Here is a 20235-nt window from a genome sequence, read left to right on the forward strand (position 1 = left end):
GAGGTTCACATTCCTGGCATAGTTATTTTTCTGGTTACAATTTAACTAGAGGACTTCCTTCTGGACCTTAAGATCTATAATTACCTAAACTGTACACAACCTTTGGTGCAGGCTAAGGAAAGTTCTGTGCTTGTTCTGTACCATCACAGAAAATTTTTAGAAATGACCTCACCTCTTATTTCCTCCTTGGTCTGGCAGCCATACAAACTGCCAGGGTAGTCATTTTGCTCTAGTCTTTGCCACTATTGACTTGGGCTCTCCTATCACCTTAATTCTGAATTTTCCTCAGTGGATTTTATTATCCTACCTTGGCTCTGGGGAATAAATGAAAAGATGGATTAACTCTCCTCTCAGACATGAGTTCCCTCATGCTATGGACCTTAATATTGCAGCCATTTCTATGAACATACTCCTAGATGCAGCTGATTGCTGCTGGGATAGAATTTTAAATGTTTGACAAACTGAATTTTGCTGGGAAAAGTAGTCTGCACCTAGTTTAAAGTACTGCATAGTCTTTAGAAAATGCCAGTTATGAAGAAAAATTTGGAAAAGGTAAGCTAGGTTTAAATAGCCCTTGAAATTGTAGATATCTTCATTATGGTTGTGGGAATGGATCCTATCGAAGTCAGCATTGGTTCTTCAATGTCATAGTTATTCATCAACTTGTAAAGGCCCAAATAAGGGACCTCTGGACAGCCTGAGTTGAGGATCACCCTTCCTCAGATAAGGGCAAGCCACCAGAAGTCACTGCCTGAAAACTTTCACGTAGGTCTCTCCTACATCACTTTGTTTGTTAGAATGAAATGGAGAGAAAAGCAGGAAAGGGCCAGTAAAGATAAAATTAATTTATTTGCCCCCACAACTTCATGGGCCACACTGGGGCCCCACAGTCCTATAAGAACGGCCTGCAGCAGTGGGCTGGGGAGTCCAGTTCTCTGGAATGCCTGCTGCCATCTCCACAGCTGCCTTGAGCTGGGTCCCCCGACCCCATCATCCTGCTCCCACATGCAAGGGGTGCACAGGTCCACCTGCAACAAACCTGGGCCTGCCTATGGCAGCAAAGACTGGACCTTGTGGGTGGCTGGAGCACTGATCCCATGGGCTTGGGTGGGTGGGTGGGTAGGAGGGCAGGCAGGAGGGTGTGATTCAGTGCAGAGTGCTGCTGTTCTGCTCTTCAAAGGCCATCTTGCCCAGAAGTTGGCTGTCCAACTCTACGCCACTCACAGGTAGCTGGAAAAAGTTCATTTCAGCTGCTAAGGCTGCCATGGCGGAAGGGTCCTGGCCAAACTGAGCTCGCAACATCATGTCCATTTTCTCCAGCCGCCTCTTGAGCCGTTTGGCCTCTCGCTCTCGGATGAGCCGGGCCTGCCGCTTCTCCGGGGTTTCATTGGCCCGCTTCAGCCTCATGGCCTCGCGATCCCGCTGCAGTCGGCGCGCCCGCTGCTCATCTGTCTCCTGCATGCGCTGCAGGCGCTTGGCTTCGCGGTCCCTCATGCGTCTCACCTCCCGTTCCTCAGGGGTCTCATTGTCCCGCCGGCTCTTCTTGGCCGTGCGCTCTCGTTCCAGTCTCTGAAGCCGTACCTCCAAAGGCTCATTCTGTCGACGGAGGGCCCACTTGCGCACGCTGGGGGTCTGGGCTTCCAGGAGCTTACGGTAGGCAGCACAGTTGTTGCACACAAGCAGAATTCCAGCAGGGTACACCGGAGGACTAAAGGCAGTGTCCTTCCCCTCAGCATTGGAGGGGCCCTCACTGTGGGCTGGGGCTAGGGATTCCATATTAAGTACTTCAGGAAGTTTCTCACTGGAAAGCAAAAATTTTGGTTGGTTACTGTTTCCTTCAAGCAAGGCTCAGCTATCCAGCCCTGACTTACTCCTTTCCTACCAGGACAGTTGCCCCAGGTTCACCACTAGGGGTCAGTTTGAGAGCTTGGGAGACTGCTTCTACATCTCGGAATCCCTTCTCCTCCGTTGGGCTAGGGTGGCTATCAAGTCTTAAAGCCCACCTCGAGTTAGAGAATGAGCCAACTGCCACAGCAACCCACCAGAAATCAGACAAACCCTTACAATGTGAAGTTTTCATTCAAGCTAGAAGGATGGTGTTTAGTAAAGCTGTGTAGGGGCAGTCCTACCACAGGAAAGAAGGGTCCTGGTTGTGAAGACTTCCTTCTGGCATGGTGCAATTCATTGACTCACCTGCTTCTCCCCTAGCACTGCTTGCTATGCAAAGGCAGACTCTGCATTACATACTAGGCAAATGGGACAAGGACACAATGTTCACATAGTTCCAGTCTTCCTAGGACACTAGTGGATACTATGTCCTCATACCAGTGTCCTCTCAGCACCCTGAAACTTCTTTCTCCATGCTTTATCATAAGTGTTCTTGGACTTCCCAACATCTCTTTCTAGTTGAAAATATTACTCTGATAGGGAAAGAAATGGGAATTAATTTCCCTCTGGAGATATCTAATGGAATGGGCATATTTTCTAGCCTCATTACTTGTATTTCCAAATGGTCATGAATCAGTTGCCTTTGTGTTGCCTATCTCTAGCCTTTGTTTTTTTTTTTTTTTTTTTTGTCTTTTTCGTGACCGGCACTCAGCCAGTGAGTGCACCGGCCATTCCTATATAGGATCCGAACCCACGGCAGGAGCGTCACTGCGCTCCCAGCACCGCACTCTCCCGAGTGCACCACGGGCTTGGCCCTAGCCTTTGTTTTGACTTCGGAAAGCAGAACCCACAACCAGTAATTTGCTCCAAGCACAACAGCATTGGGTGCCCAGCTAACCTGTTAAAAGTGGCATGGCTGGTGAAACGGGCTCCACACACAGCACAGTTAGACCGCTGGTCCTCCGAATGGATTAGGAGGTGGCGACCCAAGGACCCTGGGGAGCTAAGGGCCCGGCCACACACAGGACACATGTAGCTCTTGGCGCTCACCACTGCTGCAGTGTGCTGTAAAACAGAGCCTTAATATGTCAATCTTGCCCTATCTCTAGGACAGTCTGCACCCACTTAGAAACTATTTCCTGCGAAATATCCTCTTTCCTTAGTCTCAGAACAAGGGACTTGCAACTATTCTATTTAGCCCCTGGAAAAATCAGTCTCTATTTAGTGGGCCTTTAGAAGGAGGTCCTGGCCATTCAGACCATTGCTCAGATTTCATTAGTTTAAGTTCTGACTACACTCTGGGACACATGGCTGGCCTGAGGAGCAGTGGGGTGCCAGAGCCCTCTCCAGAGCCTGAAAGGAGTTCATGCTTGGGATCATGCTTCCTGTCTCCCTGGCTCACATTGTGTAGGTACAAGTGCATGTTAAGGGAGCCATGAAAGCCAAATCTAGAGGCTGGCTGGGAATACTGCTATGCAACGGTATTTATGTCCTGCCCTTTCTCCATCTTTTTAAGACAGTCTTCCAAAGAAATACTCCTCATGAACTATCTTTATGGTACAACCCAGGCTGCCAAGTGTGCTGCTGCCTTGTCAATGTATTGCCCTGCAATTGAATCAGAATAAAAAGAACACAGAAGTATGTTATTACGATCCCCTCATTTACACTAACTTTCACTGGTATTTAAGAAACATTTATGTTAACTAATTTTTTTCTTTAGAACAAAGCTGTCTTTTTTTTTTTTTTTTTGTAGTTGGCCAGTACAGGGATTGAACCCTGGACCTTGGTGTTATCAGTACCACGCTCTAACCAATGGAGCTAACGGGCCAGCCCACCCTCGTTATTAGTAGATGCTAGTTTCTCTTTCACTATTTAAAATATGCATTAAATAATAGAAAAAAATATGATACTTAATTTTCACAGTGTTTTTGCCTGAGAACAAGAACGTATTTACCCAACATATCCCCATTATTCTCTAAAACGCTCTGAGGATTGGATCAGAGTCTTAATGGAAGCAACAACCCAAGATTCCTTCAGGAGCCAGAGACAAAAGCCAAAGCAGGATCTGGGCTACAAACTAGCTGCCAGTGTTCCTGTTCCAGAGCACACAGCTCCCTGCGCCATACCTGGTATACGTGAGCGATCAGCTGCTCCCGACTTCCACAGTCTAGCTGGCAGAGGGGACACTGGCAGAGTTCAAGCAAAGGGTCAGAATTCAAATTCTCTCTGACCTGCAATTCAACAAATAGGCAACTCATTAAGTCTCTACAGTAGTCTTTTCCCTGCCCTCACCTCTTATAACAAGGAATCGTGTTAAAAGGAGCACAATCTGATATCAACGTTACTCTTAGCTTCCCGTTGTGGGCAAAGGAAAAGGTAATAACCGAAGGGGAATTAAATTTGCTTCCATCTTCATTTTCTCCAAGGCTTCCTGCCATGAGGATGCAGGTTTGCCCCAGAGAGAGCTATCTATTTTTTTTCCCCCTAAGGTAAACTATGCAGAGAAAGGATTAGCTTCTCTCCTGCCACGATCCTAGCAGGAATCCTCAGGAAACAATTTAGTGAGAAAGTGACACCTCAGGTAACACTTCAACTGAAATTTGCATGCATGTTCAAGAGTACACCTCAGGAAGTAAGCTTCTTATTTTGCAAAGGTGGCTATTCTGGCTGGAAAGAAGTGGGGCACTTTAGGAAGGAGAGCTGTCCATGGTTGCAGTAGTATGTGGGTGGAAAAGGAAAGCTGGGTGTGATGAGGACTGTGTGTCTGAGGTGTGGGTTCTGAAGCTATGAAGGAAGAGATTTTATGTGAAGGCCCAGAAGACTGTCAGAGGCAAGACTGTTACATATGGATGAGAAGCATTAGGGCAGAGTGGAAGGGCATGGTGTTCCCAGACCAGGAGCCATTTGTCACTTGCCTCATGCTCTACCACTTCGTTCCCACCAACAGGCTGCTCTGCATTTTCTAACTCTTTTTCCACTTTGACCACCCCTCCATCTTCCTCTGATGTGTGGGAAGAGACTTCATCTTGTGTGGTCTCCTCTTCATCACCCTCACTGTCACCTGGAACACATAAACTGGTCACTTGTTCTGATTTTTGTATGAATACATCCTGAGCTGCTATCCACCCTAGTGTCTGCAGCTATAATGGAAAACATTTTCAGATCTTCCATAGTATAGTTTGTATCAGTGCTCGTTTGGGTACAAATCATGTTAAATGGAAACCAGCTATTGATGTTATTTATCATGCCATGTACACACTTAAGAGAAAATCTAAGGCAAAACTGCATTGGAAAATGGTTATTGTGCCCTCTACCTTATCAAAAAAATAATCCCTCTTAAACAGTTCTGAAATATCTCACTCTTCAAATCACACTTCACACCAAACTCTTTCCCACAACACACCACCTCTGATTTACATTTCTCACTGATATTATTACCTCCTTCTTTCCATAACTCCTCTGCACAATTTCTCCATTCTGCTCTGAGCTCCACTAATCTATTCTCTCCCAACAAACCCAAGTGCACTTACAAAACACCAGAGTTTTTCTTCCCTCTTATCAGTAAAGGAGGCAGTAGTAAATTAGCTAAAAATGATAATGCTTTATAGGGAAAGGGTGGTTCATGATAGTGGAGAAATTAGCACAGCAACCAAGCCTCAGGTAGTTTGTAGTGGTATCTAATTCACTCTCTTCTTACTCTACTACTAATGCAGCATTCTAAGCTAAATAAGTTCCATTGTTTCTGTTGCTTCTTTGGATTATCTGACGGACAACTGAATACTTTAAGTGGAAGGAATGGGCCATTCATTGCTTTAGGATGAAATATAATTTCTTGTGACTAAAGTGTGAATTGTTTGTTTTCATTTGGGGGGCAGGATGTGGCTCTGGGGAGGTCAGCCTATGGCTAGGGAATTTGAAAGACAGATGATTTTTTTCTCTATTACTTATAAAATAGAAAAAAAAGGTTTAACCCTCTTTCCTCTCCCTTAAGAAAGGGAGTTCTTTCTGAAAGGAACAAAAAGTGCTAGTACCTTAAAGATCACAAGAGGAAGTCAAACCTAGGGAAGCTGTCAGACTCCAGCCCTATTCTAACCCCACCTAGATCCTGGACTCTTGGGCCTGATGTGAGCAAGAGAGAAAAACAGGGTAGTCTCCCAGGCTCTCTGCATCTGCAGTGAGACTCAGTTTCCTACCTAACAGTACTGCTTATCTTTTCTGTACTATCCCTTGCATAACTTCTTAATCTACCAGTATCTGGGCAACACCAGTTGTTACATTTCCTTTCTTACTCAGCAAAACTGGTTACATTCCCTTTCTTCATGAGAAAGTCTAACCAGGTCATCTGCTAGTAGTTACATATATCTGTATTAGATACTCCAGTCAATTGGTGGACTGGATTTGGGTTCTGGAAAGATCTATGGTATGTATGCTTTACTCCCCAGCCCAAAGTTTCCTTTGTTTGAATCCATCTCATAACAAAGAAGTGGCACAGATTAGATCATACCATGTTTTCTCACCACGTTCTTATTTGGAATACCTGCAAATGTGGTCTAAGACAATGTTGTACCAAATACATTTTTGTGATCTATCAATAATCCAAATATATATCTTTACTAGAAATATTAAAAAAAAAAAAAATAGGTGTGCTGTCTACAGGGATGATGCATCTTTTCCTGAATAGAAACCTATCAGACATTTGTAGATGTTCCTATTCCTACCCATACTCAAGAAACTGGTGGCTCCCATAGGTTTTCTGGAAATTTGGGGGTTAATTTTTCTGTACCTGAGCAATTAGTTGCTAAATTATTTTTTGTTTCCATTGTTGGTTAATTATTAGTTTGGATGGAAACTAATTAATTAGTTTGGGTGGAAACAAGTTTCTAGAAGGTTACAGAACTCATGCCCTCTGTTCTCTCCCATGCCTCAAATGCGGAGAAAAATCAGAAATGTCACTACTGTGAATTGACGCTAATGATAACCAATATCAAGTGGGTGAGATCAAGAAAGTGTGCAAACCTTCCTAGAAAATAACACATCCAAAATGTGTTTGTTCAGGCAAGTCATGGAATAGACAATCCATGAGGTTCAACCTGTAACACCCACTATCTTTGCCACCTCTTAACCACAGGGATCTACTTAAGGCACTGGTGTGGGAAGCCTTTGACTTCAGCATTTTATATGCTGCATAGTCCCATTACTATATCATTAAGCAAATCTTCTTGTGTAACATTAAAACTGGGCCCTCAAACAAGAATTCATTAATGCTGCCCTTACATTTTATTAATTATGAATAAATAGATCCTAGGAGACAGGGTTTTTTTTCTTTTCATTTGACCTAACTCAGAGGCTGCTTGAGCACTAATTAATTATTCCTATATCCCTGCCTATCACAACCATCACAAACCTATCTGTGTATGGCACTGTGCCAAGAACTATAGTACATGAATTAAAAAAAACATAATGCTAAGCCTGTCCTCTCTTTCTGGACAAGCATATGCCCACACACCTTAGAACACCTTTGGAGATACTGAGGATCCACATATCTCCTTTTTAATGTCTTCCTCCCAACCCCCATGCACAATCCCCAGAGCACACACACTTCGATAATTCTTCTCCCATTGCCCTGAGTCATTACCAGAAGGTGCAGAACTCACTGCTACTGGAGTCCTGATCTCTTAGTTGTTGGATAGCTTGTCGCTGACTGCCAAGGTCTCCAGGAAAATCAGTTTTCATTATCGCCTGGCGGGCTTGCTCTTCTAGCCCAGCAAATACTTGATCCCCTGGTGGTCACAAGGAAAAACAGTCAGGCCACCAACTGGGCAGCACATCCCCAGGCAAGCTGGTTGGAAGGTCAGACCATTCAAAGGTAGGAGACAGGCAGGTACCCCTGTGGTGGGGTCATTCATCTCCAAGTCAGCTTGCTGCCTCCAACGACTTCTGGGTGCAGCTGCTTTTCGTGGGCAGTAAGGCAGATGCTCTAGAAAGCATTGCTTGCTTCTCTTAAATCCTCCTAGTCTTGACTCCTTTCAAAAGGTGATCAATTGCTACTTCACAAATTTAACTACAGAATCTCAATTCCACTTACCAACTTCCATCAGGATTGGAGAGATACAGGCAGGGAGAGACAAAGTGGTGGGACGAAGATAGGGCAACAAATCTGAGCAAAATCTCTGTACTATAATGTACTAACATTATGGTCCTAACTCAGTGTCTATCTCTAACTACTAACAAGTATTTCACATAATCCTAAACAACAACCTCTCCAATCCCATCTTTCATCTACCATCCTTCAAAGACATGCTATGGAAATTCTTCCTTGACTTTCTTTCTAATGTCTATCAGAATCAACCATGAGAAAATCAACAATTGGTTGAATAATGGACTAGAAAGAGAACAGATATTATGACCTCCTTCTCTCCATAACTCATTTATGAACTCATTTCTGCTGAGGAAAATCCTTCCTGAAACACACTGACTAATTTACAACAAATAATACTCATCTAGTCTCCTTGGTCCAATGTAGTCTTTTTTTAAATGTAGCATCCCAAAGCCCTGGACCCAACTAGATTTTTAATTTATTTCTGATGAACTCTGCGTGGGATCTATGAAGTTATTGAAGAGTTAACATTTAATTGCTCTTTTATTTCCAGGAGACCAGGAATAGGAGAAAAGAGAGTTGGGTTTCTCAAGGTTTCCATTATCTCAGTCAGAGTGGAAACTATAGTTCCCACTCCCCAGCTAGCAAGAGTAATAAAAAGCTCTAGAGAAATGTCTGACAATAGACCAGGCCTTTCCTTATTGAAGAGAGAAAGGAAAGTAAACAGGCCCAGGTTCCAAGACAGGATACAATGATGTGGGAGGAACAAACTGGTGAGTTGACCTGCATTACTAGTGCGTGGGCAGTGAAAGAACTGATGTGGAGTAGGTTTCATGTGACTGACTTGGTCATTCGTTCAGCAAATATTCATTGAGCACCTACTATATTCTAAGTACTAAACACTAACAATAGTTACTATTTGCCACTTGCTAGTTACAGGCTCTATGTTAGGTGCTTTATCTATAGTTGTTACCTCACTTTAATTCTCTGCAAAATTCTATGTGGTAGGTATTACTACCTATATTTTACTGAGGAGAAAACTAAAGTCTACGGAGGAATGAAGTATTCAAACCCAGGTCTGCCCAGCTCTAATGCCTATATATATACATTTTTAAAAAAATGATGACTGGTAAGGGGGTCTTAACCCTTGACTTGGTGTTGTAAGCACCACGCTCTCCCAAGTGAGCTAACCGGCCATCCCTATATAGGTATCCGAACCCACGGCCTTGGTGTTATTAGCACTACACTCTCCCAAGTGAGCCACGGGCCGGCCCAGCTAATGTCTATATTTTTAAACTGGTTTCTAGTACAGATGTAAGTAGAAGGTCAGAAGGTTCATCAGAGTGATTTTGCTGAAAATAAATGCTTATCTCTGTGTGAGAAGAATGGCTCTGATGCTAGACTTTGTGTTACCTTCATACCATGAGAAACTGATACGTACAACTCAAATATCAAAATAACATTATCAGGGCCGGTAAATGACAAAAGGAAAAATGATGGTTCTGATACCACGTCATGAGTTATCATGCCCGGATTAGAGTAACATTATGGCTATTATGACTCATACCGTGGGTGAGAATGGAGGTGGTTAGTGTTAAAGTGTACTCCTAGCTACACAGCCCTCAAGTAAAGAAAAAATAAGTTGCTTTGATTCCATCTTCACAATATCCAAGATGGTACATTGGATATAAATTACTGCTAGATAAAGCACAAAATGAATTCTATATTGAAGTGCTTCCTCTTCCCTCTTTGTAGAAGTAAAGTATTTAATTGCTACATGTTGGTTCCACTGCAGCCATAAGACCATGGCCAACTGGAATAGTTACTTAATTTTTCTGGGCAGGTGCAAGTTTTTGGATCTAGGGGCCATGGGCAGACACGGCACTAAGGAACAAATTATGTACTAGCATATAATTATCAAGGGGCAGACCATTCTCATCAGTGACACTTCTGGTCTCTAAAGAAACCTTGCCAGAAACCAGCTAGGCTTTTAACATACATAAAATAAACTATACATTTTTTACTTTTCCTAACAGGAAATCACCATTGGATTAGTAGAAAGACATCTAAAAGGACATGTATCTTTCAAGATGAGCCAGTAATTCAATTCCTTCTCCATGAACTTGAGCTCAAAATTTAGTTTTTTCTATTGATGTGGTCTAAATGTTTAGGTCTTCACAGAACAGAGAGGAGTCTGTTCAATACAACTTCCCTATCTAAGACTGGCAATCTCACCTAGGATAATTGGGATAAATTTATTCTGTCATTCCTTTTTGGCAGTTTGGAAAGAAAAGCTGTGCTCTTATATTGTGTTCTAGTCCTGACTTGGGAAAAAGGCTAAGGTAAACTTTATTCCTCAGGACTATTCCTATTTATTTATTTATTGGCAGCTGGCTGGTACAGGGATGAACCCTGGACCCTGGTGTTACCAGCAGCCATTCCTATTTTAAACATCACCATAAAGCAAAATATGTAAAAACCATAAAAAATGAAGCGATTTTAGCAGACCTCATAAGAAAAGATATGTGAATGATCTTCCAGTAGTCATCATTTACCTAATCTCTAAATCTGATTGTCTAGAATTATCCTTTCATAAGAAGGTAGTGAGACTTGCTAAAAGTATGTCATGTTAACTCAAGTATAATGTGACCCATCGAGATACTAGTGATTAAGAAGTGTTATAGAAATTCCTGTTTTTATAATGTAGAATTATTACTTCCTTCTATTTTGAGACTTTAGTATAGGTTAAAAAAAATCCTCTGTTCCCCAAATATTAATATAGGGCAACCATCTTACTGAATGTGGGTATTTATTTGTCTGTTAGTAGTTGAGAAAGAGTCATCAAGTCTCCACAATAAAAAGCAATAAAAAGCAAAGTTGCACCTCTCTCTCTTTTTTTTTTTTAGTCTCTGATTTGGCCAAGGTTTTTCAGACCTTGGAGAACAAGTTTGGAGAACAGATGACAAGACAGATAAAAGTTATAAAGAAGGCAAATACTTTTACAATTCTTTCTTGGGTACTTGGTGCAGTTAAATACAATTTCAGGCTGACTGAAATTAAGTAAAGCGGCGGAAACATACTCTCTAAGAGAGCAGATGCTGAGTTCAGAAAGAATGGGCTAGTATTGGGAGTGAGCTTAGGATCCCATTTCTACCTGACAGTCTTTGTAACCCAAGGTGCTGTCACATGTTGGCAACACAGCCATTCACCTCACAAGGATGGTAGCAGAATGAATGAAGACAAAACAAGCAGCACTTTTCAGAAGAGAAAGGACTTTAACAGCTTTTATTCCTCTTCTCTGTGAAAAGCCTTTACTTTAAATTGAAAGTTTTTAGTCTCTCGTGTATTTTGCTATCTGAAAGCAAAAATCTTAAGAAAAAGGAATTTTCCTTTTCCTAGTGGTTTGCTTAGTTCAAATACACTAAATGAAAGTGTACAAGGTGCTGTATTTTCAACCTCTCTGGAAACAGTTGATAGAAGTTTGTACTCAGAAGAGGGTGAGACAGGGCAGGAGATGGGGAGAAGGTCTAAAACAGAGATTTCAGCCTATCAGCAGTTTCTCCATGACTAACAACAATTCTGCGCTTTTATTCCAGAAGCTCTGCATTGAGTTTATTAATGAAGTGAAGCGGGCAAAACACAAGAGTTTGTCTGGATGTTTCTGATCATGCCGGTAATTGAGATATAAAAACAGTCCTGAGGAAAACCAAGGAAGTGCCAAAGCAGCCTGCCCGTCGTCATCTAAAGTGGATCTGACAAATGCTGCTGGGCTATAGCAGTGAGATTCTTGATATATCCTTTTAGGCGGGCTTTTAAGCTTCATGCCACTCAATCCTCTTCTTTCCAGAAGGCAGATCTAATGAAACTCAGCCATAACTCTGCTCGAGTGCCAACTGGCTATGACATTTAAGCAAAGCTTCTGCAGACTTTCCTGCCTCCCAGACCTTAAGTCCATTCCACTTACTTTAAATAGACAAGCAGTATTAAATTCAATACATTTGATTGGTTCCATTTCACTGCAAGGTGACAGAGGATTCAAGTGGTCAGAAAACTAAAATTACCTACTTCTACTTGCCATTATTGTCAAGGGCAATGAGAAGACGATCTTTCGAAAAGTGTAGGGTTCAGCTTCAGTCCCCAAATAATAAATAAGTAGAAGGCCCTCAGAAGCCAGCAAATATCAGTGTCTTTTCTTCCTTGGTCAAGCTTAGTCCATCACCTGAGAAGCCTTCATGGCTTTCTGCCCAAAAGCATCACTGAAAACAGCCCCTCCCTGGGGGCCTGCTCTTTAGCTGCAGCTAAACATTTGTGTTCAATGCCCCACAGTAAAGGCCCTCTTAATGGTCACCACCAAAGACCCTGCAAAGTTCCACCCACTCCACCACAATACAGTGTGCACCCCCTTGACTCTGGTAACTGCATTTCTGCAACTGTGGATATGTAATAGTCCTCTCTCCTCCATGGCCTGTTTGTCCATCTGTTTTCCTACTCCAGTACCAGCTCATCTCGGCTTTGACTGACTATGGTGGGAGGAGATGCATAGGCCATACATACCTTTACCAGCTCCCTGGCCTCACTACAATCATGCCATCACCCCACCAGCTACTTTCCTCAAACTTAACCAGTCTCTTTGGACAGGTGGCTTTTATAGACAAACACCCAACTCTAATAATTGCCTTATTTATGAACCCATCATCTACCCTGCCCTGCCTTCTTGGGGTCACATTCGTATCTTTTGTCAATACTCATCTTCAACCGGAGAGGAGAAGACAATCTTCCCAAACCATGTTGGATGACCTACGCTAGAGACACTTCATTTGATCTCCCCGACAATCCTCACATTCAGGCCCACTGCATTTTACTGTTTTAGCAGCAATTTCTAAATCCTTCCTAAACCACTCATCTTTATATTAAGTAGACTTGCACATCCACCTATTCCAGAATACACTCCTAGAAGTATTCAACTGGTTCCACATTACACAACTTTTCCAGGACTTAAACAGAAGAATGAATTGTATATGGAGGTTTGCTATCTTATCTTATTAATCTGTAAGATGTCAAAGCCCTCTTAATTCCTCTGTTCATCCTATTTTCTCTCTTACTGTTGAAATTACCCAATAAGATAAGATAAAGTACATAGTGCCTGGCATATAGTGTGTTTTTAATGCATTTTAGTTCTCTTAACTCTCTGACTAATTTATCCTCTCAAATGTAGGTTTTTTGCTTTAAAAAAAAAAAATCTTTCTCATGTTATACCTCTGAATTCTCTTCAAATGGTGGTGCACTTTACTCAGTCAGTGCTCAGTAATAGGGACCTATTTGTCTCTTTTATGAACATTTGGGCAAGAGCATAGGAAACATTTTCCCAGATCATAGGAAAATGGGTATCTCAAGTCTGCATAGATATTAATGTTAATTTAATAAGCCACTTTTGAATACCCACTATGAGCAGTACTAGAAGTAGAGAGAGATATATAAGGAAATATATATGGTACATAGTCTCTGCCCTCTAGAAGTTTAAAATCTAATTTCTGAAGTAAAATATGCCCATGAAGCTGCTGAGAAACAATGCAAGGCAATAGTGCATACCTGGTCTTCCTGTTTCTAGTCTCTCTCTCATGTGATCCATCCCACACACTGCTTCATTGTACCAAAACACTGCTTTCTAAATGTCACTCCACTCCCCCTGCTTAAAAACCTTCAATAGCTCCTTATAATCTACAGAATGAAGTTTGAACTTGGCCTGGCATTCAGGCCTCCACAATGCTGAGTTTAAACATCTCCAATGTCAAGTCCTATCTCAAGTCCTATGACTGGAAAATGAAACTTCTGCTTCATATAAGTCTCCTTGTGCTTTGAACGTATCATGTGCATTCCCTCTTGCATCTTTGCTCATATCATTTTCTCTACCTGATTTTCTTTCTCCCTTCTCCTTTTTGTTTTCTTTTTTTTCTTTTTTTTTTTTTTTTTTAAAAGATGACCGGTAAGGGGATCTTAACCCTTGACTTGGTGTTGTCAGCACCACGCTCAGCCAGTGAGCGAACCGGCCATCCGTATATGGGATCCGAACCCGGGGCCTTGGTGTTATCAGCACCGCACTCTACCGAGTGAGCCACGGGCCGGCCCCTTTTTGTTTTCTTAAATCCACTTTCTACCCTTTTAGGCCCAGTTCAAGTTCACAGTCTAGGGCCTCTTCTGTCAAGCATTCTCTTGCTACCTCAGTTCATGGCTCTCTTAATTTCCTCCTCTTAACTTCTAGTACACATAGTCTGCAGTATCCTTATTTGGCACTTAGCATATATTATCTGTATGTATATATATATATAGTGTGTGTGTGTGTGTGTGTGTGTGTGTGTGTGTGTGTGTGTATATATATCTCTGAGACTACATTACAGTCTTATATATATATATATATATATATATTTTTTTTTTTTTAAAAGATGACCGGTAAGGGGATCTCAACCCTTGGCTTGGTGTTGTCAGCACCACGCTCAGCCAGTGAGCAAACCGGCCATCCCTATATAGGATCCGAACCCGTGGCCTTGGTGCTATCAGCACCGCACTCTACCGAGTGAGCCACGGGCCGGCCTAGTCTTATATTTTTTATATAGTTTTACAGCCCTGACATCTAGCACAAGGATTTACATAGAGTAGGTTCCTATAACTGTTAATGTGAATATTAAGAATAAATCAAGTGCACATACTCCTAAGACAGGTTTCTAACACCTCCAGCAACCAGACACTTTAAATTCATTATGTCCAACACCTTTAGTCCTTTCTTCTTCACAAATTAGTGTGAGCCTCTCACCCTAAATTCAGGTTACTCTTCCATCCCAACTCTCAGCATTCCCAGTTTCCAAAAAACAAAGCCTGGTACTCACAGTGAACTTTATTTGGATTTGTCTGTTTCCGACGGGACATGTTTCCCTGATCTGAGAGCTCTGGCCTTTCCCAGTTTCGCAACTGGATATGTTACTACCTCCTTGTAAGGTGCTAACCTACAATAAAAAAAGAATACTGTTAAAAAAATAAAATAAATAAAAAGGACATTGTTGGTACATGTCATTTTCCCAAGAAATTATATAAAATTATAAGATAAAAAGACTAAAAATAGCTCCCCAGCTTATAAAACTCACCAGTTATAAATAGTTGAACAAAAGAAGGAAAGAAACGAATAAATCTCTAGCACAATGTCAAGGTCCAAGAAGTTTAAGAGAGGACTCCTTCACAGGATTTAGAGAGTTCCACTCTAAATTCATCTTTGGAATCCAGAATACTGTTAAGTGATCATGATCAAGGTCACAGGACAGAAAAGGAAACAAAATTCAGGCAGCCAGGGTTAGAAGAACTGTGGGCTCAAAGGGATAACCCCCATGAATTGTAAAAGGAAGCAAAAGGAAGCCAAACAGGGTGGCAGTTCAGATGTCACATGCCCACTAAAAGTCCAGCCACACAAGCTGTACCAGTGGGAACCTCCAGACATTTTTTCAAGAAATTATCTTGTCTAGAGGTAACAAAGGCATCACATTCTTGTGAGGAATATCCCAGAACTCTTAGGCATATGTAAATGAAAACAGTACAGGAAATAGAGCCTCTACCTAATGATGCAGGCACAGTGATGACAGGGTATTACAGTAAATCAAACTTCCAGTGTTGAAGATGGGCTCTCATCAGAAGAGTCACAGGCCATCCACATTGTTCAGTACTAATTCAACACCCCAATGCGAAACACCAACCTGGCCCTGTTCACGTGTTCCAGAGAAGTACTCAAAGTTAACAACTTTAGAGCCTCTCCTCAATTCAGCCTCTGGGTAGCAAAGAATACAGTGGAAGGAACAAAGAGAAAAGCTTCCCTAATGCAAAGTGCTTTAGAGACATGCATTGCCCCCTGATACAGAAGGGGACTTAAGATACTTAAGCTTGGAGATTCCTAGTTTAACGACAAGAAAGACTGTCTGAGCCATAGCATTGTTAGAGAATCTGAATGGATTAGTAATGCAAGCTGTCACATTTTCTTCAAAAATATAGAGTGAATGAACAAACAGATATAGAATAAAAAGAGATGGATTCTCTATCCTACCAAAGACAGGAATGTGGATCTGGTCACCCTCTTAGTTTTCTTTCAGTTCTTGCCTTCTTGAATTATACTCACATTGAATAAGTAAATATGAAATTGTAGCTTATTGCCTTAAGAGGCAACTACTAGCTGTACTTTGCACTCCAGTTAATGAAGATTCACCTCCTGTTATGCCAACTAACTCATCTGTGTAGCTAGCAAGGACCTCAAACCTGTAATCAGATCCTGCCTTCCCTTACCAAAAGAAGAAAGAAACCGCAAATGGCAAAGACAGGCCTCCACAGGAAGTGGCAAAGGAAGCAGCTTTCAGGCAGTCTTCTATCATATCTGCATATCAAACACAGTTCTTTTTCAGACCTTTAATTAAAGAACAAAAAACAAACAAAAAAACCCTCCAAATGTGTACAGTAAAAATCAACTTTTACTATTTAGAGGGCAGTATACTGAGTGCTAATGCTAATGATATGTGTTCTCTGTTCTAAGTTTTGTTTGTGTATATCATTTCTTTCTAATCAAGTAATTATTTTATTAATGAAAGCAGTAAATGAATATCACACTTTGGATCTTTTCTTATACATCTTTGGAATCACAAAGTGGAAAGTTGAATGAAACACAAGTTGTCTATTAATTTTTCTGAAATACAGGGCCAGCCCGTGGCTCACCTGGGAGAGTGTGGTGCTGATAGCACCAAGGCCACAGGTTCGGATCCCTATATAGGGATGGCTGGTTGGCTCACTTGGGAGAGCGTGGTGCTGACAACACCAAGTCAGGGGTTAAAATCCCCTTACCAGTCATCTTTTATTAAAAAAAAAAAAAATTCCGAAATACACCTCTCTATTGTACAAGGAAAAAAAATAGAATCTTGATTAATCTTTACATTTTCTCCCCATCACCAGAAATTCCAGGACATTTTTATCACCCCTGAAAGAAACCCTATACCATTAGAGATTAAGGTAATAAGGTCCTTTCTGAAGGAAGGCCAAATAATTTGAATCAGGCTCCATTCAGATCATTTTGGCAAGGTAAGAGTTCAATACTAAAGCTACAAGTCCGAAGACAGAGATGAGCATCTGCATATTTAAATCGGCAGTGTCCACAGCATCTCACAATCCTCCTAGTGGCAAAATAGGGAACTGACCAGATGGTACCCAATGGGACTTCACACCTGAGGGATCAAGGGAAAACTAAACAAATACCTCCCCTCCCTCAAAACAAAAACAATAACAACAAAAACTCCCCATTCCCCTCCCCCCCCAAAGGCCTGTAAGGTTACGGACTCTTGAAAATAAATATGTAAATAAATAAATGGCACTGAAAAGACACTCTTGACCACAAAGCAAGAGCTCAGAGGTTAGACAACTTTTATAGGCAGTAAAAGTTAATAAAACCTATAGACATATTGCCCTAAAGTTCACTCGTTCCATTTCACGTTTAGCAGTGCCTCAGTTTCTAAGGCCAAATTTGAAACCAAACAAAAAATGTAAATGAATAGCTGCCTGAACATGGGATATTCAGAAGAGAATGGGATGGGAAGAAAGGTAAACGGTGGGGGTCGGGTCTACAAGGGACTCTTTTAATAGAGGAAGACAGCTTTGTCCATCTTGAACAAGGTTGAGTCCTTGGGAGAGGGTGCAACGTCTCTCCTGAACACAGTCTCTGCTCTCCCACAAGTAATAGGTTGCAGCTTCTACTGCACATCACAGACTTTAGCAAGAAAAAACGGGTGAAATCCCAGCTTTATGAAAAGAGGGTGCACTCCCACCTCCAGCTCTGGTGCAGTTCCCACGGAGCAAAGTAAACTCGACTGAATCCAAGTGATTTGTATCTGACAAAAAGGAGAGGACAAGAAAGCCGGTCACGTAGCAGCCTCACCGTTCACCCTGTCCTCCCTTGGGTTGGGTCTGGAGCGTTTGTGTATCAGCCGGGATGTTCCCTCTGGCTGCTTCAAGCGCGAGCACAGGTAAATTCCCAGGAATTACAGGAGCCCGAGGTTTTCCGAGGCGGCTCAGACAAACCCTCAGACAACCCGGTCTTCTCCGAAATCTAAATTTAGAAGCTTTTCTGTGAGACCGAGACGCGGCGACTGATCCCCCCCGGTCTGCTCTCCCACGCCCATGCTCCCCTCCTCCAGCTCCACCCAAGCCTGTCAGACGCAGTCCCACAGCCGGAGCCCGGCGAGGCCGGGGACCCGCGGCCCGGCAGCCCCTGCAGGGCCCACGCGGGGAGGGCGGCGGCGCAGATCCCCCTCCCCCCACCCCCGCGCCCGAGACCGCCGGAAGGACATTAAGAGGCACGGCCGCGGCTGGAAGCCCGGGGAAAGGGGGGCTGGGCCGCGCGGACGGGTGAGCCTGGGCTGCCCCCGGTCCCCTCCCCAGACACGGACAGACAAAAGGACCGACAACCGGCGACCAAGAGGGGGGCGAGGGGCCCCTGCATCCTCAGCGGGGCTCCGCAGGAAGGACTCGGGGGTGTTTTTACCCGGCGCCTCAGCGCTCCGCGGCGCTCCGGCTCCCTGGGCCCCGCCTCCGGACAGACGGACCGCCGGACAATGGGCCCCGGGCCGCAGCGAGAGCCGGCCGGGCCGGGGCTCTCCGGGAATTGGCCCCCGCGGGCGGAGGGCGGCTGCGGGCCAAGCTTGCGGCGGGGAACCGGGGGGCGGTGCTGCGGACGGACAAAGCCAAAGGTAGACAGACAGACGGAGGGGGAAAAAGATGGCGACACGGACGGCGGGAGCGCGCTGCTCGCGCACCCGCAGCGAGTGGGGCGCGTGCACGAGCCGCTCTTCTCCTCCTCCCCCGTCTCCAGCTCGGTCTCTCTCCCTGCTCCCCCGGCGTGTGCCCGGTGCTGTGGGCGGGGCCTGAGGGAGCGGGGTCTGAGGAGGCGGGACTCCAGGGAGCATCGATCACAGACGCTGGAGAGGGGCCTGCCGGCATCCCGGAGCCCCCGAGACCCCGGAGCCTCACACCTTCCTCGGCCTTTCTCTGGCTCTCAGCCCCTCAGCGTCCCCAAACCTTCCTGGGCATGTAAACTCCACCCTATCAGCTCCGATCCTGGTTTCTTACCCCACCATCGAGTTCAGCCGCAAAACCCACATCCCCCAACCACAGCTCCACCGCAGGCTCCCCCTCTGCCTAGCCAGACCTTAGCCCCCACTCCTCGCCACCACCACAAACCCTCTGCTCTTCATTCCCCCACACCTCACGGTTTCTTCGGCTCCCAAGGCATTTAGTGTGACCGAGACAGGGGCCAGGAGCCTCTGTGGGAAGGGCTAAGTTCAGCTGTCAGAACCTCAGGGGAAAAATCTTTAGATTTCTTTTGGACGTTTAATTCTCCCACATGATTCTCAACTAATAAAATAACAGTAATCGTAGACCCAGGGGCAGAGTCGCTTGTGGCACTGTTGTCACTTACGGGACATTTGGGGCAATTGAGAGCGGTTGAACTCACTTCCTAATAAAACACCTCCTCCTGTCATCGTCCCCTTCTCTATTTGCCCGTTGCCTTCCTTTCCTCTTCTTCCTGTACAATGCCTAAGCCTGCCTCTGACGTCGCCTACTTGGAGAAGTAGGGAATGTGGTGGAAAGATGAGGTCTGGTACTAGAAGATCCAGCTTTGAGTCCCAGCTCTGCCACTAACCAGCCTGTTGACCTTAGGCAAGTCACTTCCCTATTCTGAATCTCTGTTTCCTGAGATGTGAAACGAATGATAATGTAATAATTCCCGGCCTTTACTCTCATAGGGTCGGGCCGGTTAAGTAAAATGAATTTCTGAAAGCATTATGCAAATATTCCTTATGATTACTGGCTCCACAAAGGCAGAGCTAATGAGGATGCCAACCTTTGCTGATAAACTGAAAATCCTGGTGCACATTTGCATTTTGTCCTTCTCCAAATTGTCCTTCCCCCCAATCTCCAATGAAATGATATCATTGTCTGCTATCTTATGTTTAATGTGATAGAATGGCTGTATTGAAAGATCTTGCTCCTCCACAGTACTGTGGTAAGTAGCTCATTCATTCGCTTATTTATTTATTTATTGTGACTGGGATATTTAGATAGGAACTATTAGTATTTAATTTCAGCCAAGGAAAACTTTTAATTTTACTTAAAAATTCAATTTCTTCATTTCAATTGTATTAGTAAAAAAATTTTTTTTAAAAAAACTAATTTCTGAG

General features: G+C 43.6%; 1 protein-coding gene across 6 annotated transcripts; it reads right to left on the reverse strand.

Annotated features, from left to right (window-relative positions):
• Positions 1-830: 830 nt before the first annotated feature.
• ZNF821 (zinc finger protein 821) lies at positions 831-18891 on the reverse strand. 6 transcript variants are annotated; one of them, XM_063110924.1, is made up of 9 exons: positions 18540-18890; positions 17824-17886; positions 16301-16388; positions 14866-14982; positions 7542-7667; positions 4803-4948; positions 4014-4118; positions 2786-2952; positions 831-1801 (listed from the first exon to the last, which is right to left on the reverse strand). In XM_063110924.1, the coding sequence occupies exons 4-9, from the start codon at positions 14903-14905 to the stop codon at positions 1147-1149; spliced, it is 1239 nt and encodes a 412-aa protein (XP_062966994.1). In that variant the 5' UTR covers positions 14906-14982; positions 16301-16388; positions 17824-17886; positions 18540-18890; the 3' UTR covers positions 831-1146. The 6 variants fall into 6 exon arrangements, with proteins under 6 accessions (XP_062966994.1, XP_062966993.1, XP_062966998.1 ...); XM_063110923.1 differs by having other exon boundaries at positions 16301-16418; XM_063110928.1 differs by lacking the exon at positions 7542-7667 and having other exon boundaries at positions 16301-16418; positions 18540-18891.
• Between the last annotated feature and the right edge of the window lie 1344 nt (positions 18892-20235).

Source organism: Cynocephalus volans, chromosome 10, assembly GCF_027409185.1.
Source record: "Cynocephalus volans isolate mCynVol1 chromosome 10, mCynVol1.pri, whole genome shotgun sequence".
NCBI classification, from domain to species: Eukaryota; Metazoa; Chordata; class Mammalia; order Dermoptera; family Cynocephalidae; genus Cynocephalus; species Cynocephalus volans.